The 26,322-nt window shown below is 35.0% G+C and overlaps 1 protein-coding gene and 1 pseudogene across 1 annotated transcript; both read right to left on the bottom strand.

Annotated features, from left to right (window-relative positions):
* LOC109327665 lies at nucleotides 2,385-7,445 on the bottom strand (annotated as a pseudogene).
* LOC109327444 lies at nucleotides 24,790-25,321 on the bottom strand. Its single transcript, XM_019560589.1, has one exon. The coding sequence runs from the start codon at nucleotides 25,260-25,262 to the stop codon at nucleotides 24,954-24,956; it is 309 nt and encodes a 102-aa protein (XP_019416134.1). The 5' UTR covers nucleotides 25,263-25,321; the 3' UTR covers nucleotides 24,790-24,953.

Raw genomic sequence — 26,322 nt, 5'->3', positions numbered from 1 at the left:
AGTCTAGAACCTTCTACACTATTTTGATTTTAACTAATCTGAACTGAATGGTTCTCTAATAAGAAAGGCTATGGAAATAGGAGGAAAAGGAACAAATATTATCTAATGTACAAGTTACACATTTTAGAGTCCAATATATTTGAATCCAGATAAAAGTCCATTGTTTGATGTTGAATTATTATTGTATATTAGACAACTTCAACCCAAACAACCTTAAGAAAATGTGAGTAAAATAATGGTGTGAATAGATGAGGATATATTTGGATAAAAATGGATTAAATTCTCGGAAATTTAGTGTACAAATATTTCTAACATATAAGTGTGACATTATTAGTGGTTAATTTCTGACCCATGTCAATTTTTGGTGGACAGAAATATATAGAAGTACTCATTTGAAAAAGCAAAGATAGATGAATAGATAGTGTGAATATTTTTTTTACTCAATTGTTTTTTGTAGTCACTACTTTTTTTCCACCACCATCCCTTTGGTAATGAAGTCTCTGAAATTTGACTAGCAAAAGACATTTAAAAGGTAGTCGAAAGTAGATAAGACATTTGCTCCCCAAGCTCAAACATGAAGAAAGTGTAGAAATGGTACCTTTTGGGAAAAATTTGTGACTGAAGCAAGCTTGAAATTTATCTTAGAAGACCCATGAACTAATCATGGTCAGAATTTACCAAGTTGATGAAGAACCTCATTTAAAATAAAAGAAGTGGATTAAGCACCATAAATGAGCTTTGGAATGCCAGTTTTTATAAAGAAGGATCACATGTCTCAAAAAATTCATGTTATGTCCTAAGTCAATCACATTATACTAAGTAATATAAAAAATTTATTTCCTGTTTTTAGATTTTTCTTGTTAATGATACTATTTAATTGGAGTGAGACAAAAAAAGGGGGAAGGGATCTCTATAAATAAGCCTCTAAGAAGATAGAAGAAAGATCCTAAAATCATATATAGAAGAACATGTGACTGAACTATTATTGACAAAAAATTGTTTAGCCAGGACCATAAAACAAGAGATGAAATTAATGATGGTAAGTTGTGTATTGTTTCCAAATCTCTCTTAAGTTAAACTTCAGTTAACCATCAGGCCGGTGAGCTGCATGCATCATCTTCGATTGCTCCTCTTAATACACCTTGTACCCTACTAACAACTGCATGCTAAGATCCAAAACATCTTCACCTGTTTCATGTTTACACTTTCTGTTTTTAATTTCACTTCAGTAGTAATAAGTTATATCAATGTTATGTGAACCAGACTTGAAAATGGATATTGTTTAAGATATTAACCAAATGAGGAGTTAAACTGTTTTGAACTAGAAAAGTTTTGATTTCACCGTGTTAAATCTGATTAAACCACAATTATCCGAAAAGTAAACCGAACAGTTCACATTTTTTTTTTTAAAATGGCAGAATACTACTATAATATTTAATTTTACTCCAATACGAAAAAAGACGGAGATATATTACTTCAATATAATTATACATATTATTAATTATATAAAACTTCACATTTATATATAATTATATATAAAATCATTTAGCATGACCGAACGGTTTAACTATTTAAACATATTAAATTTAATACAAAACATCTCCCAGTTTAATGTTTAGCTCAAGTTTCACAACATTGGGTTATATATATCTCACTAACTAGTATCCAAAACATTAAAAATACCAAACTTTAATCTCACTAAGTAGTATATGTTACATAGATCCAATGATGATATAATACTATTCTAAATCAAATTCATTAACAAAACGCCCTATCATAAATATTATATTCATTTTTCCTACGATTTTTTTTGCTTCCCTTTTTTCTCTAAAAATTAGACTAACTTCCATTTAACACAATATCATTACTAGGCAAACAATCTCATACAAACATGCCCAAACCACCTAAGAATAATCCTATCATCTTTTTTTTAACAATAAGAGATAATTCATCTTTCTAAATAATACATTCATCTCTAATCCTATATTCTCTAATATGGTCCACTAATCCAATACAATATTCTTATTTCTACTACATAAAGTTTATTCTCTTATTAACATTTTATTATCTAGCATGTAATGTCATAACCTTTTGAGTCTTATAGTTATACAATAAAATTTCACTCCAACTTGAGTATCACATTTCTATCACATATGACAATTAAATGAATAGACATTTTCATTCATCCTACTTAAATCATATGATTTATATTTTCCTCAATTGCCTTATCATGTCATGATTTGTTCAAATTACTTAAATTTAGTTACATGTTATGATATGAAGTCAAATGCAATTAACTATGTCAATGCATCTTATGGGCCAGCTTAGTCTCGATGGGAAAAACCACTTAGTGCTGCTAGCACCTGATGAACGCATATATAACAAATAAACTGCAAGGGTGGTGAGTAAGCTGGCCAATATATAAAGTGCCACTAAGTGCTTCTACCACTTGATATAAGTGAAGACAATTGTTACACTTTTAATACAAAATTAAAACTTTAGTTATTAGTCAGGAAGCTCAGAGCACTCTCTCTTTGCTGTTTCTATCATTGTACACAAGAAGTTAATAGGGCTGCATTCGAAATTATTGGTAAGGGTAGCGTGTGCCAAAAATGGAAGCTTTCTCAAAGTTCTTCCACTCATTCCCTGAAAGTAGATTAAACTCATTAGTCAGTATTAGGGGTCAACCAGAAGATTGAGATTCAAGATCCATAGGCAGTACTAGCATCTGTTCCTACCTCACATGCCTCTGCAGCTTCAAGTAGTTTCTTGCACAGTAGCACACGCTCGTGTGAATCCGATGCGTTCAATCACTCCTTTGCTCTAGCATAATTTGGAAGTGTTGCAGCCATACGACCCTAACGAATTCAGTATGATTAGCCGTAAGACTAATATACCAAAATATCCTTTTGGATTAGAATAAATATCAGAATACTGGCCCCTTTCTTTTTTAAAAAAAAATTCTATACAACTTTATGAAGTTTCTGCACCTGTAAACTACTTAAGATCCCTGTAGGCATCAGTCCCTGCAGGGAAGACCTTAATATTTCATACCGAGCGTTAAGAGTTGGGGGACCAACACATGCTTTGATATCAGCTCGGTCAACAAAAGCAATATCTGCAATAAAATTGATAAATCTGTATGATCTGCAGCATGTGAAAACATGTGTTTCAAATGGAAATTTATAGAGAAGGGGTATGTTGAAGAAAACTATTTTAGCACAACATAATTGCATGATGCTTCCACCTATTGAGAAAAGGCTTTTGTTGTGATTCTTTTTTTACAACTTACATTGATATGATATTAATTTAATGCTAATACATGCAATAAAAATCCACATGAACATATTATTGTCATAGTGCCAATGCAGGCAATATAAATCCACATGAACATATTAATGTCGTAGTGCCAATGCAGGCAATATAATTCCAAGCTATATTTGTAGCAATTTGGCTCTAAATGCCCCAACAAGTGCTTAGTAGTTAGGTGAAATTAAAAAAACCATTATACATAATGCTGAGTTCCAACTTCCACTATGAATCATAATAAAACCAAGAGCATTACATCGGCATACAGTGAAGTTGCAGCTCCACTTGAAAAGTAGACACATATTATGATAAGTTAAACAGATCTCACTATTCAGATTTATAGGAGGGTGAGATACATAACTTTTTAAGGACAAAAGACACAAAATTAAATGAATGAAATGGATTTAGGCATACCAATAGCAGCAGTTATGTTGGAGGTGGTTAGTACTATCACATTTGGAGATGATTTTAGCTTGTCCATGTGAGTTAGTAATGCATTGACAACCTAAAATTTCATATTCAGATTGAGTACATACTGATTAATACACAAACAGCAACAAAAAAAAACAAAGCCAACACCTCCAAAATCCAAATTACATTTTTACATATTCATGTAACATTTTAGAACATTTTCAAAAAGGTGGGTAACAAAATTCCTGCAGGGAAGAGAGGGCGGAGGATTTTACCCGAATTGAATCTGAAGGTTCAGAACCAGATAAAGCAGCTTTCCGAGCAGCAGCAAGGCTTTCAACTTCATCTGAAGAATCACGAGCATATAAACTCAAGTAGACATATGAGAATAATACTTGAGCATTAAGTTAAATTCATCGTGTTATGTCTTACCAATCAAAACAAATACCAGATTGCTTTCTTCCTCCACCATTCCTTGAATTTTTTGGAAAAGTTTTGCAACCTAGAAAACATATTTATGCATTGAATATGAGAAAACAATTCAAAAACAGTTAATTGATATTAATAACAAAAGGAGAAAAATAAAATATAAGTATATCCAGATGAAACGACATCCTAAAAAGACATTTCAAAACCGACTGATATGAAAATCACATGCTTCAATTCCAAAGCAACTATAATGAAGAAGATGATAGCAACTCATGTTTGCAGATGTAGTTTTATCGTTTCTATTTCCTTAGACACTGTATGATGTATCTAAAAACTCTAATATGTTCGAACAAAAATAAGTGATACATAGATGAACCTATTTTCATTAAACACATCTCAACTGAAATAAATTTATTCTTATTCATTGCATGAATGCACAGTACTAACAACCAGTTGAAAGATGAAAATAGAAATTTTATAATTAAGTCTACTTCACAGACTTATACTGCCCTAACGAATTTGTGTCATGGAGGCAGAACGCAACACGGACAACTTTATCAGGTGCAAAATCCAGGAGGACAAGATTTGGAAACAAGCCCAAACTCGAAAAGGCCATGCCCTGTCCTTAGGGATAAAATATGGAAATCTCATATTTGATGGATGCGATTCTACACCTAACCAAAACCTTGAGTGTTCCTAGCCACTTGTATCAACCAATCACCTGACCTCATTTAATATCAGCTTGGAAGAGGCATGATAAACACAGGAAATTCTAGGCCCTAAGACTTACTCACATCAATTAAATAAACATTGAAGCCAATACACAATAAGAGCATGAATAATTGAAAAGTCGATGCGTAAAGACTTAGAAAGACATAGAAATCTAAAGTGAAAGCATACATGCATACCAGTTTGCCACTTTTGGAGAGCCATTTACTGAACAAAGAATGTGCGTTCACTTCAACTAGCTGGCACAGAGGATACCTGAGTGGGGGGAAAACCGCTGAGTTCTTTCTTGTTCCTTTTTTTGTTTCATTGGGAAAATATTGTTAGTGTTAAAAGATTATTATAATAGATCAGTTCACCTTGAATTGAACCGAATTGATAGTTTCTGAGCTAATGCTTTACATAAAGATGTCTTTCCAGTCCCAGGGAGGTCCATGCAAAAGAATAATGCTGCACATATAAAAGCTCTAAAACATATGAACATATATTGGCATACACAAAGTCAGACGCAATGCAAAACTGAACAAGCATTTCCAGTGCTTACCGGTTCCATGAAACAAGGAAGGGATCAACACCCTTTTCAGTAAAGAGCAAAGCACTTGCTGCATAACGTAACAACCTTTGCTTTAGACCAGATTCATACATTAAGCTGCAAAAGCAATAGTTGATAGTGCAGAGTAAATTCATTTAGAACTTTATTGTTAACTATAAGAAAAATGATAACATTATAGAACTAATTGAGGAAAAGCACAAACTACTATGAACCTTTCCCACATGCCACCAAATTCTTTTGCAGGAAGAGTCCATTCATTGAAGATGGAAGTTTGACCATTAGAACTTATTTCCTCAGATGGTCCTTCCTCGCTAAGTTGACAAGACAAAATACAGACTACATTATCATGAAGTTCTGAGCTTCACTTCAAGTCTTCAACTAAAAATAAAACAGGAAAAAAGAGCTTATGGACTATAACGAGACAGGTGTGAATTGAGGGAGCTTGCTATTAATATAAAATGAACATTGCATAGCTAACAATTTAGATGATTCTTTGACAAATATATGTGTAGGTCATTTCACCAGATTACAAGAATAAGAAAAACAAAACAGAAGAAATCATATTGCTACATATTCATTTAATACAATGTTCGATTAAGGATACACCAAACAAGGAAAACTAGGACTTATTAAACATTATATATATTCAATAAAATCAGTACAACACTTAGTAGTATCGCCTGAAAGACATGCACAACAGGTTTGACTTGCCAGAACAAAAGAACATTATCATTGTGCACCCCTTCATCTACAAAACATATATAAGTTTCCAAAATCAGAACCAAAGAAGCAGAAATCGATATATCTCTAGGAAATGCTTGCTTCAAGATCTCAAGAGGTAAAATTCATCATTCTTGTCTAATGCCAATATACCATTTCATTACTCTATATGGGAGCTTCACTGTTTCAGATAGGCAAAAATAGTAATGCTTGAAATCATAGAAGTGAACTCTCATTGTTGTAGCTCCCCAACATGACAACAAGTAAACAAGCAGGTAATTAAAATCAACATAAGTAAAAAAGAAAAGAAAACCTGTATCACAAACACAAATTCTTTGCACGTTATCTACAAGAAACATTTCATCAAGAGGAACAGGAATGGGCCCATCATTATAGCTCAAACTCCTCTTTTCAAGCATCCTGAAAATAAATACAACCACTATAAATATGTCAACAAAAAATAAGAACAATTGAATGCCATCAAGCTTCAGTTCAGTCTCTAATTGCCTTCACATTAAACAATAAATATTTTGTCAGAGACGCTCTTAATAATATGATCCCAGTAGGGAACAACCATTTTGGCGAACAAATTCTCCCAACACCTATGTTTTGTTCATTTACAAAACTCGAACATTAGATCTTGCTCTTAAGGGAAATAGAGCTCTTTACCACTCAGACAGTCAGGTTTTGCTTACATTAAGCTTGTTAAGGTTTCATTTTAAAACCAATAGGCAACATGCCTCTCCATGCCTAGGAGAATGAGGCAGGTGATGTGAGACTTATTTATCAACATGTCCCCTCCACAGAAGCATGTCGGATCAGACGAAGGGTTACATTTGACCCATGATTAAATTGCATTTTTTGCCCCGTGACAACCGGAAAGAAATTAGGTTCTAGCTCTGCTATCATATCAAGATTTCATCTCAAAACCAATTGACAATGAGAATGAGAGGAGTAGCCAAACATATACTTATTTAAACTTAGAGACTTACTTTCCAACGAAGCTAATATATAAGGCATAAGGAAAAAATTACACATAGCAATACAAAGTGAAAACAAAAACGAATAATGCACAGCACAAATTGAATAAGCATTGCAATAAGGAATGAAAAAGGTGAGTTGAAAAGGGTAGCGTACCATGGACAAGAAATTTCTTCCGGGGAAGAATAGGAGAAGGTGACGGAGAAGGTGACGGAGAAGGAGGTAGTGGTGGTTGTTGGGAAGTGACGACGCCGTTTTGGTCGGAGTTTTCGTTGGTTGGGTTTTTTTGCAGAGAGATTTCCATGGGAACACTCATTTGTTAGAACTGGTTTATCTGAGAATTTGGAATTTGAGAAACGAAGGACAGAGAAGAGAAAATGGAGGAAGGGTTTTCTTTCTTTTAAACCGGCGGGAGAAATTCTCGATGTGAATGCTGCACTACTTACGAGGACAGAGATGAGTTCTCCGAACAGGGTATTCTTCTCTATATAAAGTTAAATCAGAATATTAATTTTTATTTTTGTCCATCTCAATCTATGTCATTGGCCGAGACACAAACCATATACAATTAGAAATAAGTGATCTATAATTCTATATCCTACTTACTAAATTGTTGATAATAACTAACACAGTGTTAGTCTAATAGTGTAAGATTTTAATGGATCCTTAAAGATCGAAAGTTCAAATCCTGTGAGCGACATTTATTAGGAGAAATATGCATGAATTCAAAAATGATTAATTCCTTACAAAAACGGTAAGAGAATATCCTTGTAGTACCAAAAAGTGGCGATAACTTTATCCATCTCTTAATGGCTGAAATTTCAAATTAGGCAAAATATTTGTATTTTATATTTTTTTATCTTTTTTCATATTATTTATGGATTTAATATGTATATATTGATGGTATAAGTGTTTTTTATACAATTTTCAATCATTCATATGTTAATTATCACTGACTCTTAAATAAAACTACTTCAAATTAATGGTAGATAATGTAGTAAAAAATTATATATTGATGCTGGATAAATTTTAAACTCATTATTTATTCATTTACTTTTTGAATATCAACTTCAAGGAAAATAAAAGACTTGATGAAAGATTACCTTGTTCCTAATATACAATTTGTCCATAAGATCATAAAACATAAGGAAGTATATGCTTGTTTCGCCTTCTTCATTATGTCTTCATGATACAAGAAATGGTGCTCCATTTCTGTATCCAAAACTAATTGGAAAGCAAACCAAGAATACCACTTTTGCCATAATGTGTAAGATCTCAACTAAGAAAAAATGTGGCTTTAGTTGATTCATTGACTCTGTGTATAAAACACATGTCACTAATCAATTAGTATTTATAATGAATGCATCTTCTTTTTAAGTTGGTCCTTTGATAATCTATTAATTGTTATTTTTTAGGTGGTTGAAGATTTCCTATTCTCATTGATATTTCCAATGTCATTTCAAATCAATCAAAATGTATTATTTAATTAAAAAAAATTTATAAAAAAACTTAAACTAATATTTTATATTATTAGGTAAAATACTATTAAATAGAGATATGGAGACATAGTCTTTTTGGGACAGAGGATCTTTCTCCCTTTTAGGTTGTCTTTGATATAAGAGAATTAGCAAAAGAATTGAAGGAGAATGAGAATTTTTCTCTCATTTAGTAAGAGAAGGAAAATAAAAATAGTGGGACCCACTAACTTTTAGTGTTTTCTCTCATGTGAGAAGAAATGGTAAAGGATGAGAATTCTTTTTGCATTTATAATAATGCCCTTAGCTTTATCAAATCATCATTATTATTTAAAGGGTAAATTTGTCTTTTTAGTAAAAACATATTTTATTTCTCTTCTATTTCATTCATATTTCTTTCCTACCAAACAATAATTCTAATCACCCATTTTCTTATTTCTTTCTTGCTATTCATACTCTTTTTTTTAAAGAATATCATAGTGTTGTATGCTACCTTCTACTACATAAATTGATATGTTATGTTTATCGAATATGTTCTAGATCTTCACAATCCTATTTAGGCTTGGTTAACTTTAATAAATTGAATAAACTTCATCTTCTTCTTATTACTATTTGGAAGAGTATTCTTCTCTAATCCATATTCCACACCCACCACCATCACTATATTTCCAATGTTATTGACAAAAGCCATCATCACCTTAGCCACCAAAAATAGTTATGCAAATGAGGATTTGAGATTTTTCTTTCTTATCTTCATATCCTCCCAAAATATTACGTTTTTTCTCACCCTGAAACCCTTTCCAATTACCTTGTTACATCCTGGTCATCCGGGTATCTCATCTACCCAGATAGTCCTCTTTCTTAACCGATCAAGATCTAAACATACAAGTCAAGGGATCTCACATGCCCATCAACTAGTCTAGATAGGTCGGTTCCGAGACCACTTCCGCCTGACACGCCACCAACAACGCACTGTCACGCTATCTGCAATCCCATCTACCCCTTGCCAACACGAAAGTAGTAGACTGCAACACGACTAACATGAGAAAAACAACCCCTAACAGGCCAGAATGTTCGGTCATGCCAACAGTACCCTCCAGAGCCATGTCATCCACCTCAACCAGTATAAATATGGATCTCCCCAACAAGAAGTATTATTATTCCCTCATCATATAGAACTTATCACTTGCCATTATTATTCTTTACTTAGTCTTTGCCTCTCATTGATTGATCTCCTACATTATCTCTCTAGTCCTACTGACATGATCTTTGGAGGACCTTTACAAGTACCTCCATCGCGGGTCCAAGTCAACCTTCATCGATATTTCAAAAGATCTCTTACCTGGACCTCCAGGCCAGCTAAAGTGTTCATCCATAAAAGAACATTAATGTCGTCTATGGCTTACCTACACCATGGTGACCACCCGAAACCAATCAAACCCCGCCAGCCAAATAGAACTAGCACCCACACGCATGCCTCCCAACCACCACACATCTTCCGTCAATCGCTCATCCACCCCAAGAATTCAACAAGGGTGTCCCCCGAAACAGTTTGACATTAACATCATATCAGGGGGATTCCCTGCAGGCGGCACTTCCAAGTCAACCCAAAAACGATATGTGTGAAAGATCATGCAAGTGGCTGCAAGAGATGCTCGCCCACAACATGTCAACAGAAACGCTCCTCCCATCACATTTGACGATCGTGATTATGATAGTATCGTCCGAGAGCAAGATGACCTTTGGTCATCACCATAAAGTTAAACAACAATAAGGTCAACAAAATCTTTGTCGACCAAGGGAGATCGACATACATCATGTTCTAGGATTTGTTTGAGAAGACGGAACTAAAAGACTTTGACCTAGTGCCCTATGATGGACAATTAATATGATTCACTAGATAGGGTATAACTCCACGAGGTTAAGTGGATGTTTGGTTGACCATCAGCCCTTGAATATGACAATCCATACCAAATTCTTGGTCAGCCTACAACACCATCATGGGTCATCCAACACTCAACTGCCTTGAAGTAGTGGTCTCCACAACACATTTGTGCATGAAAGTTCTTTCTTCTAATCATCGGGTATGCACAGTTCGGGGGGACCATGATAGCGCTCGAAGTTGCTACCAAATGAGCCTTCGCCCTAGCCAGTCAGAAAGAAGGGGACCACCCCCAGTAAAGAGAATGAGGGGCGTACACAAAGTAGAATTGGATGCTCGAGATGATGAAGAGGAATTCCGCCCACAGCCAGAAGGAGGAAAAACCTCTTTGCAGCTGGGGCCGTTGGAGACCAACCAGGTGTATATGGGCAGCACCCACCTAAAAACTCAGAAAATGAAGCTTGTCGAATGTTTGAAGGCCAACAATGACAACTTTTATGGTATGCGTCTGACATGCCCATAATTGACCCCTCAATAATATGCCATCGGGTGACGACCAATCCAGGGGCGAAGCCAATTGCTGAGAAGCGCGGGAAAATGGGGGCTGAGACAACAACTAAAGTTGCTCAAAAGACAATTGAGCTTCTAGAGGCCAGATTTGTCTGAGAAATCAGCTACACCACCTGGTTGGAAAACGTGGTATTGGGTCAAGAAGCCCTCGAGGAAATGGCGTATGTGTGTAAATTACACAAATCAGAACAAGGTGTGCCCAAAAAACCCATATCTTCTTCCCAACATTGATCATCTAGTAGATAACTCCCCGAGCTATCAATTCTTATCCTTCATAGATGCTTACTCTGGCTACAACCAGATCCCGATGTATCCACCAGACTAGTAGAAGACCGCTTTCATTATTGACCGAGCAACATCTTGTTACACAATTATGTCGTTCGATCTGAAGAACGCAAGACAACACATCAAAGAATGATGAACACGGTAAAATATGAGACTCAATCCAAAGAAATGTGCATTCGGTGTTGAAGCTGAAAAATTCCTCGGCTTTTTGCTAACCAACCGAGGAATAGAGGTCAATCCCATAAAATGCCATGCAGTCATCGACATGAGAAGCTCTCGTTCAGTGAAAGAGGTCCAACAGCTAAATGACAGGTTGGCCGCTCTGTCCAGATTTCTCCCATCAGTCACCAAACATTCTCTCAAATTATTCTAGTTACTAAAGCAAAGCAAAATATTTGAATGGTCTGTTGATTGTGAAAAGGCTTTTCAAACCTTCAGACAATACTTGGCTGCCCTACTAGTGTTAACTAAGCCAACACTCGATGAGGTGTTATATGTCTATCTTGCAATGGCCGATGAAGTCATGGTCGTCGCTCTGATCCGTGAAACGAAGAAGGTTAGAGCCAAGTATACTTTAAAAGCAAGGTGTTGCAAGGTCCATAAATCAGATATCAGCAAGTGGAGAAGGTAGCATATGCCCTCCTAATGGCGAACAAGCAGCTACATCAATACTTCCAGTCTCACCCAACAATGGTCAGAACCAACTAGCCCATAAGAAAGATCTTGCACAAACCATAGTTGGCTGGTCGAATGAAATTGTAGTCCAATAAACTCTCATAATTAGATATTTGGTATGAACTCCGAACAACTATCAAGAGTCAAGTCTTTTCAGACTTTGTTGTCGAATTGACCACATAACTGAATGATTTGTGTCAGACCTTGACAATTTTTTACCGATGAATCCTCTAACCTTAGGGAAGCAGGGCCAGGATATTGTTGGATAGTGGCAACGATAACCATTGAACACTCTTTGACTTTAACTTTTCCAACCTCCAACAACCAGACCGAGTAAAAAGTCTGCATATCCGAAATACAATTAGCAAGGGTGGTCAGGGCTGAAAAATTGCCATCTGTAGTGATTTTCAGTTGGCGGTCTCACAGGTTACCGGTGCTTACCAAACAAACCTAAGACACACTATTGGGTAAGTATCTGGCAAAGGTAAAGGAACTAATGTCTAAGTTCGAAGAAGCAACCATTCAGCATGTTCCAAGAGAACAAAATGCATGAACATATATATTTTCTAAGCTGGCTAGCACTAAGAGCCCGGGAAACAATTGGTCCGTCATCTAGGGAATTGTCCTCAAATCTAGTGTCATTGCCATCAAACACATTTCCATCCCAGATAATTTGACAAGCTCATTTATCAAATACATTCTACATGGTGATCTGCCTAACGACCTGAAAGAAAGACAAAGATTTCTCCGATACTACTCTTGGTACACCCTGGCCCTAGGGTCATTATATCGTCGAGGTTTTTCTAGTCCTCTCTTCAGATGACTTGGCCCTAATATGGTACAGTATGTCCTTAGAGAAGTCCATGAGGGAAGTTATGGACACCACCTCGATGCAGCTTCTCTAGCAAAGAAAGTCTTGTGATCCGTGTATTTTGGCCAACCATGGAGAAAGATGCGCGTGATCTAACCAAGAAATATACCTAGTACCAACTATTTGCCGATTTCCACAAGGCCCCACTAGAAGAATTAACTACTATACCGGCATCTAACCATTTTATTGGTGGTGCCTAGATATTCTGGGACCTTTTCCTAAAGCATCTAGCCAACTGAAGTTTCTAATAGTAGTTGTAGATTATTTCAATAGGTGGATTAAGGCCGAGACCTTGTCCATCGTCACATCGGCCAACATCCAGAAGTTCACTTGGAGAAATATCATTACACGGTTCGACATTTCGGCTGTTATTGTAATAGATAACGGAACCTAGTTTCTCGACCGGAAATTTCAAGAACTATTGTCTGGTTTGCAAATCAAACGACACTACACATTTTCTGAGCACCCTCAAACAAGTAGGCAGACATAAGCAATCAACAAGGTAATTCTGAGGGGAATCAAGAAAAGACTAGATGAGGCCAATGGAACATGGCCCTACCAACTTCACCATGTGCTATGGGCTTACCGAACAACTCCACATTTTATAATTAGTGAGTCCCCTTTCAACCTCACATATGGCACAGAGGCCATGATTCTGGTGGAAATAAGAAAACCTACATGGAAGACTTTGCACTTTAATGAAGAGACCAATCTAACCTTAATAAGGCAAAACTTGGATTAGATCGAGGAAAAGAGAGATTGTCCTAGATAAGAAAAGCGACCATCGATAGGAGGACCACAATCAAATATAACTCATTGGTTGTCCTTAGGAACTTCGAGGTTGAGTGGTTGGTCCTCCGTAGAACGGATATTGGTCAGGTCAAGGAGAAACTGGCATCCAACTGGGAAGGGCCTTATCGGGTGGTCAATAAGATTGACAAGGGAGTCTACAAGCTGGAAGACCTATCCGAGAAAGAAATCCCCTGAACATGGAATGCTGCAAACCTCTGAGTCTTTTACGCTTAAAAATGTAATGTCGACCTCTTTCGCGGTCGAATAGCCCCTTGTAACACAATATATATATGGTAACGATGTATTATTCATTTCTTGTCTTTATTGCAAGGATTCCATCCAATAATCAATACCATTTAAAGGCGCGGCCTATGGCCCCCTTTGATGAGGGTCAAATAAATCACCCAAGACGTGGGCCAACCCCCCTTGACCGATGGTCCAATATCAATACCCCTCAAAGGCGCTTCCCATGACCCCCTTTGATGGCGGTCAAATAAATCACCGAAGGTGTGGGCCAAGCCCCCCTTGACCAATAGTCCAATATCAATACCCCTCAAAGGCACGGCTCATGACCCCATTGATGGCAGTCAAATAAATCACCCATGGCATGAGCCAAGCCCCCTTGACTGGTGGTCCAATATCATTACCCCTCAAAGGCATGATCCATGGCCCCCTTTGTCAGTGTTCAAATAAATCACCCAAGGCGTGGGCCAAGCCCCCCTTTACTGGTGGTCCAATATCACCACCCCTCAAAGGCGTGGTCCATGGCCCCTTTGACGGTGATCGAATAACTCACCCAAGGTGTGGGCCAAGCCCTATTGGTAGAATTTGTGTTCAACTGGACCAACTCACCCAAGCTCAAGTTAAATGTCTAAATGACCATGTCTGGTCACAGTTATTCATGTTACTGTTTCTTCTGGTCAAGGTTGTCTTGTTTATGTTCGGGTTCTATGACTACTCCTGACCAAGGCAACCTTGGGCAAGTTCAAGATTCAATTGTTTTCGTTGTATAATGCTTGACTAGGATTAACTTTGGCAATTTCGTTTATCTAAAGTTGTTACAAATTATCTCGGCTACTACGGTTTGAATACTAATCAAGTTCCGCTTGTTCAATTTCAAACCACCTAGAATTACTTCCGACCAGACTTATTTTATTCAGGTTCCAGTTTTGATAAGTGTTAAAATGGCATATCACATAAAGGCCACGTTCCGACCAATATTATGCCCGTAGACAAATTAAGAATGGAAGGTTAATGCCGATTAAATTATCTTTAGTTATTAAAGTTATTTCCAGCAAAGGGATTCAACTTGTTTAGATCCGAGTTGAAAGGTTCGACTTATTGGTATCCCTTATAAATGACGTCTTGTTTATATTCAAAATCCTTGGGTTATTTCTGACCAAGGTTACCTTGTCAAAATTCAAGATTCGGTCATCACAGTTACTAGTAGTTGGCTTTGTTTATGTTTGGGTTTTGTCAGATACTTCCGATTTATGTTATTATCCAGGTCCATATTCAGTTAATATCAATTTTGACCAAGTAGATAGCGTGATTAAAAATACTTGGCAGACATATTAAAGAGGGACGAGTAATAGAATAAAATACTTCATTAAAGTATTAACTGGATACAAGTACTTGCAGTAAATAAATCTACCTTATACTACCCACTTCTATCTAAGACCGGTAGTTTAACAGTGTCATATGGTCCCTCTAATACCAGTTCCCCATCAACAACGAGGGTCTATATGTCCGTCCAGGAGAAGTCTTCGTCAGGGAGGACCACGCGGACCTGGCTCAAATTGTTTTCCCAGACCAGATGGGCAGCTTCCCTTAAAGCACCTTCGGTCGGGCTTGAGAGGAGATCAACTTCTCCTTGGGCAACCTTCCCCATCTCGTCTAATTGCTTTAGCTTGGCCCTCAGACATTGGAGCTCAAGTTCTGCCTCCTCGACCAGAGTGGTCATCTCAATTACCTTGTGATGGTTTACCATGGCCGCCCGGTGGGTACACTTCTGCCGGTGAGACATCAACAACAACTGTTCACTAGCCGACATGGCTTGAGCCTCCACCCCCTTCAGCTCCTCAGCATGAGCTTCTTTTAGCTTTTGGAGGTCATCATATTGCTGCTCTTGAAGAGTGGCCATAATGTTGCTCTCCATACGACCGAGGAGGACTCCATCATCTTCATAGTATTTTGTCGTCGCAACCGAGAGGAGGGATGACATCCAAAGATGTTTCAGAAAGTCAGGCAAAGTTATCCCACCCAGAACCCCCTCACAGGAGGACTTTGGAGGTCCTATTCCACCAACCTGGAAACGTGGAAAGATGAGAGGATTCAGCTAGACCGGATGCTCGACTCCTTCCCCTTTCTAGACGACTTCTCCCTGGTAGTTTATGCCTCATCACCAGCAATGTCCTCTTACCTTGAAGGAAGGTCAGGCCCAATCAGATCTATCGCTGGTCTGGCAGGCGGGGCAATAGGAGTAGGGAGAGCAACTTCACTTGTTTCTTGAGAACGAGGAAGGCCTAATCCTTGACTAGATACAAATGAAGTCATCGTCGGAAAATAGGTCTGAGCATGTTTGCTTGCATATGCCCCATGTCGTCCCCTCCCGAGTGTCTTGGCCATCATACGACTCCTATCAAGGTTATTGCTCAAGTCGATTGAAAAAGAAAACAAAGACGTTAGTATATGGCAAATAACCGGCCAAGCATACATATATAACCCGACCAACCTACCAATGTGCTACTCTAGGACCGTATCCCCCTTTTGTAAGGCCGAACAAGGCACAATCGCACCTTCCACCAACCAGTATAGCATCTCCTTGGCAGCCTCCACCTCCCAACTCATCAAACTTCTATCACTTGTCGAAAATCTTTTAACATGTTTCTGATTGAACTCACTGTTCCAGGCGAAGGGGGACTGCCTTCTTCCATTCGATCTGTAAGCCCAAGGGTGACTGAACATGCCCTTTATCTCCACCCGGTAAAACCCCATCTTTCAATTCTTCAGTGACTAGTCAAAAAGGGTGAACAATGCTTGCTAATTCCTTGACTAGAGGCACACCCATGGCGATGTTGCTTCTCCTTGTCCAAGTTATTATTGTGGGTAACTCAGAACATCGAGAAGACGAGGTTGATCGAGCATAGATATTTGTTGACCCTACACCATATAGCGAATGCCCGTAAGGCATAACTCGAGCTTTTAGGAAGTATATGTCATATAAGTAGAAGTCATAGTCGATCTTCGCCTCGACCCAGAGATCCTAGAAGACGCTCCAGGGCAACAATGTTCCCCATACGCTCCAGGATATTCATGTTAGGTCGATCGTCAGCCGGGAAATGGCTGCTCAACCCTAATATTTCCTAGTCCACCCACCAATACCAAACGCTAGGCCTATCCAAGCCGGTGGGGATGACCAGTTGATCAGCTTTTGCATCGTACGTTCTCGCCATAAAGGACCTGGGACCAGACGAAACATCAAATTCTGAACTAGAGCTATTATTCAAGACTGATAATCGCTTCTTGATTGCGGCTACTCGATTGATCAACGTCTATTCCCATCTCACCATTCTCTCTCACCATTTGACAATAGAGGTCCGGAGTGAGAGGTCACTCGACCTCCTCTCAAAGGTCGACGTGACGCACCGACATCGTCAGGAAGGAATAGTGAAGATAGGTGGAGGCTCAGACAAAACCTCCATGCTATCTAAGCTAGGCTCATACTTGGCAGAGTAGACCATTACCAGAAGAGTAAAGGAGAAATAAATTACCTAGCAAAGTACTTCGAGGAAGATGGACGATTAATAATTGGTCGGCACAAGAGCGGTTTCTTTAGCAAGAGTTTTCAAACGTAGACTAACTGAAGGAATGACCCTCCTTATTTATAGGGAAAGCCCAGATTCTGCCAGCCCATCCAAAAATACTAGATTGCAATCCAATAGAGACCCAATAACTAAAACAAAAGGCGGGAAGAAATGAACCAACGAGCCCGTCGAAACGCCTCAGTGACAAGACTAGCGTCGACCAGCCACATGTCAACCAATTTAGAACCCTAATGATTACCTAGAGTCTACCAACATGCCTGGTTGCCGAGCATCCTACTAGACTAGGGACAATTATTCCATCCCGGTTATATGGGTATCGCATCTGCCCATATAGTCTTATTTCTTAATTGATCAAGATCCCGACACACTAGTCAAGGGATCATACATGCCCATCGACCAGCCCCGATAGGTCGGTTCTACACTACTTCTGTTTGACACGCTGCCAACAATGCACTGCCATGCCCTCTGCAATTCCACTTACCCTCTACCAACATGACAAGGGTAGACTACAATACGGCTACTAGACCTGCCACAGGCTATAAGTCAATTATGCATAGAGTACGGTCCTTCCAAAACCACCTAACATGGGAAAAGTAGCCCCCGGCAAGCCAGAATGGTCAGTCATGCCAGCAGTACCCTCTAGAGTCATGTCATCACCTCAACCACTATAAATAGGGGTCTCCTCCAACAGGAAGTATTATTATTCTCTCATCACTTGTCATTATTACTCTCTACTTACTTATTGTCTCTCATTTATTGCTCTCATGCATTACCTATCTAGTCTTACTGGCTTGATCATTGGATAACATTTTCAGGTACCTCCACCAGCGAGTCCAAGTCAACTTTCATCTAAATTCCAGAAGGCCTCTTACCCGAACCTCCAGTTCGACCAAAGGGTTCATCCACAAAAGAACATATCTTAACAAAGTTCTTATTATAGTACACTTAAACTTCAGATTGCCTAACTCTTTACACTCACTAGAAACTTTCTTAAACATTTCACTTTTAAAATTAGTTACATTCCTCAAAATCTCATTCCCATATCTAATACTAAAGCTCCAACTCAAAAGGACCCTCCCATATTTTTGGTAAACAAAAGTTGTATTAAATAGGCACAAGAGGTGTTAACTCAATACAAGATAAAGATCAGTTAATAATTAGGAATACAGGAATGTACAATACAATTTCAAGGATTAAGGCACCAATTAGCAAAAGCTAAAGATCTAATTCCTACGTTAAAGGAGCATGAAGACCACAATCTAATTTTAATTAATTCCATGACATGCATATAGTTCACCTATTCTACTATCTATATAAGAATAGAAAAGGCTAGTGGTATTACGAAAATGGATATTTCCTATGGTTGACACCTAGCATTTTCAAGGGTTAAATTTGTCATTCCAATTTTTTTTCATTAAAAATAACAAAAAGCAATTGCTGAGTGCATATATTTTCTAGAAACAAACAAAAACAATCACTGAGTGCACAATGTTTCGTGGAAACGTGGAATCAGGATGGTTTGAATTTTGAATTTTGAAATCCTAAATATTATATTCACACGTGTAAATAGTCATCTTTCTTTCTTTGGCTACATCTTTCTACTAATCAAATAGAACTCATCTCTTTTTCTACCAAAAAAACTCATCTCTCTCTTTTGTTACTGAAACCTATCTTTTTCTTCTTTCTTCATCTTCTTCTTTATATTTTGAAAGAAAGTATGCATTTTTTTGATGTGTATGATTATCCCATTTTTTCATATCCTCTATTACTGAAGTATATTTTTTCTTCTTTCTTCATCTTCTTTATATTTTGAAAGAAAATATGCATTTTCATTTGCCTAATGTATTCTCAATGTGTATCACTATCCCATATTTTCATATCCTCTATTACTGAAACATATATTTTTCTTCTTTCTTCATCTTCTACTTTATGTTTTGAAAGAAAGTATGTATTTTTACTTGCTATGTTCGCTATGTATGACTATCCCATTTTCTAATATCAAAATTTTCAGATTTCTATGTTTTCTTAATAAATGTTGTGTTAATCTTAGGATTTTGTTGTATGTGATTTTCCTTCAACTGTGTTACTTTCTCTGTGGATGTAAGAAGCATTGCTGTGACCATTCAAGTTCATTCGTTGTTCTAATTGGGGCAAATGTTACCCAAAGGTATTTTCACATTTTGTCATTTTTACGTTAATAATCATAAGGTGTTTGATGAAATGTCTGAATGATTGTGGTTTAAGTTTTATTTGTGTTTAATGTTTCTCTATAGTGTTTAATAAATTCATCCCTATGAAGATAATGAATGAAAATATATATTTTACTACATGCATGTGATGAGGGATGTGGGATCGGTATAAGTTCAAGGATTGTATGGTATAAGTTCATTTGATGAGGGATAAGAGCTTAAGCCATAACACTGGCATAATTATTTTTCTATTTGTTTGCCATATGATTTTTCTTCTATCTACCTTTCCTTTTTATTGAATCTTTTGATTTGAGAAACTTTGTCCCTCCAGATGGCTTGAAGGCATGAGAAATACTCAAGGGAAGGCCATAAAATATTTATCTAATACTCACATAAGTGAATCTTTCATCCATACCCAGCTATGCACTTCTCACATTAATAATGGAGCATGATATTTGCAAAAACATCCATGTCATAAGTATGACATTGAATATGAATCTTTTATCTGTTAAATTATCGAATTTTCCACTTTATTAATACTTTTAAACTAACTTTCGTGGATTTCTTTTTGTTTTCAGCCATCTTGCAATTAAGGAAACTTTTGGCATATACTTCTTGCAATTAAGGGGACTTGCAATGGCATATACTTCTTGATTCAACAGAGACAACAAGATTTTGAATTTAGAGAGTCTTCTCATGAACAAAGACAAAGGTAATTCTTACATAAAAAAACAAATGGAATAGAATGATGTTAGGTTCCATTTTCGTTATTTGGATTGTCTAAGATAACATTAGTATATGACAAATGACAGTGTTTCTTCTTTTAATGTCATAGACTATTATCTAACATATCAAGATTGGAGGCTAAGGTTGAGAGGCTTGAAAGACAATTGCATGTCAAAGACAATGAGATTGTAACCATTACTAGAATGGTGAGAACATGCTTCAGAATATGTATTTGAGAAACTTAAAGCATTATTTTATCTTATGCAAAGGAAAAGAACAAATTTTAGCTATTTTTGTTGCAAGTACACAACTTCTTTTGTTACAAAGTTATGCTATTATATTTAATTTAATTTTTTATGAGAAGTTCATTCTTGTGATAGTTATTATTTTTCTAGGAAGCTTTGAATACTACAGCTCTCAAGTTCAAAACTGAGAAGCTACAACAAGAGCAAAGTGAATTTCAGAGAATGGTTATTGGTAACTAGGTTAGAAAGTAGATCTACTTTGCTTAATTGTTGCAAGGTGTTGTTGCAAAACACCAACTTCAAATTGGATGAACTTTGACTCTTACAAATGTGAATATGAATTTTGCCATAGCAAGTAAGGACTCAACAAATATGAGTTGAAAATGAAGAAAAAGGAATACATAAATTTGCATGTAGGATATCCTTTGATTTTTCTTATTTGAAGGAATGGGGTATTAAGTGATTGGTGCTTTATGGCTATGGACTTAACTTTATTAGTGAATTATTGTTTGATTCTACAAGTTAATAGACTTTGAAATGAACTCATGTATTCTACTTGCATTCTACTTGCAGGAGAAGTTAAATCAAGTATTAATGGAGATGAAGAAATCTAGGACACCAACGAGGTATAAAGTAGTGTATGGCAAAATTTCCTTAAGTGATCTATAGAGTACTACAAAATGAATAGTCTGATATACCATTTATATATTAGACACTCACATAACTTGACAAATGTTATTTAAGATGATATTTTAGTATTTCTGGTATATTATTTCTATGCTACATTTTAAACAGATGTTCAGCGATTGTGCCACCAAATCCTTTCTTATTTTTTATATGAAAGTTCACTATTTTTTTGACAAATTTTCAGTGATTGTGCCACCAAATCCTTTCTTATTTTTTATATGAATGTTCACTATTTTTTTGACAAATTTTCAGTGATTGTGCCACCAAATCCTTTCTTATTTTTTATATGAAAGTTCACTATTTTTTTGACAAATTTTCAGTGATTGTGCCACCAAATCCTTTCTTATTTTTTTATATGAATGTTCACTATTTTTTTCCAGCATCACTTTAACCAATAGAGATGTTACTGTACCTTCTTACACACTCAACCTTCCATATCTTGCATATCTTTTCTTTATACATTACTTTATTTAGATAATATTCATTTCACCATATATCTAAATAACATATACTTATTTTTTGGTTTTCTTGCAGGTCAACATACCTTCATCATAACATTGGGAAAATAACTAAATCTACTATCTTTTTTTTAATAAGAATTGAAGGGGTTGTGACTATTACCATTACCAAAATCCAATTGTCTATATCATATTAGTGAAAAGTATATAATATTTTAATTAGGCCTTTAAAGTAAAAGAGTGGTTTGACGCATGTGTACATTAACACATCTTTTTTAACAGTGATTTCTTTATTTTATTTTATTTTCTTGGTAAGCATTCAAACTCATCTCTCTCTTTTTTCTTCATCTTGAAATTCATTCGTCTTTTCTTTCTTAAAAAAATGATCATTAGTTAAGTAAATCATGCCTATATTTTTTATGAGACTATGATATGTGAGTCTTTGAATATTCATTATATATGAGTATATCATTTTTTGTCGTTTGTGCCTTAGCCTAATCTAACGTAATTCATTACATGGGAAGCATTATCTTGTCTAATCTAGCATTATTCATTATATGTAGCATATAAGTTATATTATTTTCTTTCAATTGGAAAATATTATTTTGTGGTACATAAAGTATAATCTAATTTCTAAAAAAATTTACTTATTTATTTGTGAGTAGGCTTATGTTATTTTAATTTTTTATTTATGTTGTTGTTTAGTTTAATATTCATGTCAGATTCAAGTGATTAATTAATAAGGTAATATTAATAAAGTTGGGAGGTAGCTCTCAATATATTAGGAGAGGTAGGACTTGAACGAATTTTATATTTAAAAAAATTGTTATTGACTTTGAACAAAGTGGTGAAATAAAATACAAAGAATGTAAGAATAATTAATAAAGTAAAGGAATATGTACTTAATAATTTAGAGAGTGTTAGAATAATAAATTTTAACTGTGAGACATTAAAATTGACGTTAAATTTCATAAAAAAAAACTACGTTAGATTGAAGGGTTCTATCATTATAAGATTATGCATTTTTTTTAATGTTTTCTGATAGTGAATTTTGATATTTTTCATGCTTATGTAGTTTATTATGGAGAAAAAATCACGTATTACAATATGCATTGTAAAAAATCAAAACTCATACGAAACTCATGCTATTGAAAATGCTAATCATTATTAACTATGACAAAGGCTAATTTTGTACTAGATTTAATAAAATATATCCTAACTTTGTTATGCAGGTATTGTGGTTTATTAATCCATTACAGTAGTAAAGACTCAAGAGTAATAAGTATCTTATGTTATGGAAAAGGCTAAGCCCATTAGTGTCTATGTAAAATACTATCTATAATCCTATGTTATAAGGAAAAGTGGATTGAGATAAAATAGGGTGATACTTTTCATGTAATTTTATTGTGAGCCTAAATATTTAAAATACCTCACAACTTGGTGATTCTTTAAACTTCCATTTTTATATCTTGAATTTTTAGTGTAGACAAGTCAATAAATATCAAATATCAATTGTATATTTAAACAATGTTGTTTATCTCATTTGATTTTATTACTTCAAATTGTTGATTGTGAATTATTTTATATTTTTTATTCTACTATTTTGACTTACATAAAGGGAAGAGAGACTCGTGCAATTGTTGATCAAGTCTATAACATCACTTCAAGTATGAACAATTTCTCCAATCTAGAGCATTACTTCATCAGCGATTGAGATTGTTGATCAAATCAATGAATATGTTCTAAGTAAATATTCAGGTAAATTTTTTAGTTGTCTTTAAATTTTTATTATGTTTGACATAATAGATTTATTAAACTTATACTAATAACTATTTTAATGTATGACTATAGGTGATGAAAAGAAATACATGAGTTCAGATTTAGTTGATATATGTGATGTTAATAAAAGGCAAAGTATTCAATATACTAACTCCTAACTTTTTAAACTCACTTACAACTTTTGGCCTTCCCCATCATAAGATCAACTTGAAAGTTGGAGCTTCAATAATGCTATTGAGGAATTTAGACCAGTATAAAGAATTATATAAGGATACAAGATTGGTTGCCACTAAAATGACAAATTGTGTACTTGAAACAAAGATGATGTCTAAAAAATATTGAAAATATCATATATATTTTCGGGATGTCAATGTCTCCATCCCAATCTTCATAGTCTTTTAAGTTTATCAAAGACAATTCCCTATAATGATTTTTTATACTATAACAATCAATAAATCTCAATGTGAAACATTAGAAAGCGCAAAGTTATTTTTACCTAGAGTAATATCCAATTATAATCAATTGTACATTTGTACGTAGTTTTCAAGAGTTAAAAACAAAAAAATTGAAATATTGATATATGATAAATATGATCAACAACGAAAGATAACAATAAATATGATTTATAAACATGTTTTCCAAAATATGTAGAATATATTATAAAATTTATTTTACATGTGTTCCAAACTTTTCTTCAAAACAATTATTTATTTATTTAACATAACATGTTCAACATTATCTTATTCATTGAAAACTTTACATTAATAATAAAATATATATAAATTATTTTTTATGAGGTAACCCTCTATAATATTTTTATTATCAAATTAAGTTATCATTCTTTAATTAAATTTATGCAAAATAAATTATCGGTTACCCGTACGAATGTACGGGTCTCCTGCTAGTTCCGTTTAAAAGTATGGTAGTTAAGATGAGATATTACTTGTTATTTATTCTATACACCATATGCATACATTATATAATTCGTTAAAACAATGATATGAAAAGATCTTAATACTCACCTCGGTGAAGTTTGTTTTTTGTATGCCTTTTGATAAAGTAAATAATCACTTTTTAACTATATGATTGTCTCTTTTAATTCCCAACAAATATTATTCACATAAAGTAAACATTTCACTTATTAACCTATCTAATAATTCAAATGATTCCCTTAAAAACATCACATGCTAATTTAAATATATTGAAGAGAAGTAAGCTTTATTTATTAATATTAGACATAAGATAACACAAGGCATGACTGCATGCTTAGCAGGAATTTATTTATTACAACCACAGTAGCGATTTTGATGATATTATTAAGGTACCTCTGCCTAGCAAAATAGCCACATGATAACAACAAATCTTACCGCCTTAAGATGCAACCCTTGTTCCTTCGAGGGTAGTATCGGGCACTTTCAACATCCACAACATTTTCTTCATAGACAACTTCACTAACCCTATTGTTATACGTAGGCACTTGCTCATATTCTATAACTTCAACCCTCTCCCGAACCTCGGGGTTGTGGTGGTGGTGGCGGCGTGACCCTTCGATCTCGTCCTCCTCATAGACAACCTTCTTGGTCAAGTGACCATTTGGGTATTGAGAAACATCATCGTAGACAGTGGAAGTTCTGTGAACTTCAGTGTTGTGCCTAGGGCTGAAGTAGTCCATTGATTCTAGTTGTAGTGTTGGATATATTGTCACAATTATATATGATCAAGCACAATATTGATATTAGCAGGTTGATATATTTATAGGTAGAAAATATGCTTTTTTAGTTTCTTTTCAATATTCGAAGTATTAAAAGTTGAATCTAATTCGCTAAGCTTTTGCAATATTAAAACTGTGGGTTGGTCCTGAAATTGAGATTCGATTCTTCCACATTCATGTACCTGTCAGTTCAACAAGGATCGATTTCATTAATGGAAAGATAAGTACTTAATTTTTCTTTTATTTTTAATGATAAAAATGTTATTTTATTATATATAAAATGATAAAAATATCTTATCATATTGTTTTTTATAGTACTTGTCTCTCAATTAATGGAAATGATATAATGAGGCAAACCATAAAGCAAAAGAACAGAAAACATGGGAAAAGAAAAGCAAATAGGAATAGTGTTTTATAATTGTTTATGCATTGCATGGAAATGCATAAGGAGTTCCCTAGGGATACTCTCCATTAATGGAAAAATAAGTGATTGTTTTTATTCATATTTTCTAGAGTAAAAATGTGATTTCATGATAAATAAAAGGATAAAAATGTTATTACATTTTAACTTTTGTGTATTATTGAGTTACACTGGATCCTTATTCGGATCATATGGCCAGAATGGAAATGTGTAGAGTTGAAAAAAATAGCATAATGAAAGAGTAATTATTAAGCAGATACATCAATTCTATTTATTCGTGTCTGTGTGTATATTTTAGGAAGAAAAAGGGAATAGATTTGGTCATTAAATAATCTCAAATTGGTAATAATTTTTTTAAATAACCATCTATCAAATTACCTTTTTATAGAAAATTTAATAAACATGAAACAACAAAATGAACAAATCCTCCCTTTAATTACCATTAAATAATATATTTACTATCCTTTGAATTTTTTTTAAGACCAAATTCAGATTTTTTATTTTTCAAGGATTGAGTAAATGACCATGCATAGTTCTTTTTTCTTTAGTTTTTATATATCAATGATGTAGTTTACCTTTTTTAATGAAAAGTAATTTATT

The sequence above is a fragment of the Lupinus angustifolius genome, chromosome LG15, assembly GCF_001865875.1.
Source record: "Lupinus angustifolius cultivar Tanjil chromosome LG15, LupAngTanjil_v1.0, whole genome shotgun sequence".
NCBI lineage: Eukaryota > Viridiplantae > Streptophyta > Magnoliopsida > Fabales > Fabaceae > Lupinus > Lupinus angustifolius.
Note: the sequence above shows the minus strand (reverse complement) of the source record. Positions and strands in the feature narration are given on the sequence as shown.

What these genes read in the sequence shown, in the direction of transcription:
- LOC109327444 (XM_019560589.1), bottom strand. Translation starts at nt 25,262, where the DNA reads ATGGACTACTTCAGCCCTAGGCACAACACTGAAGTTCACAGAACTTCC.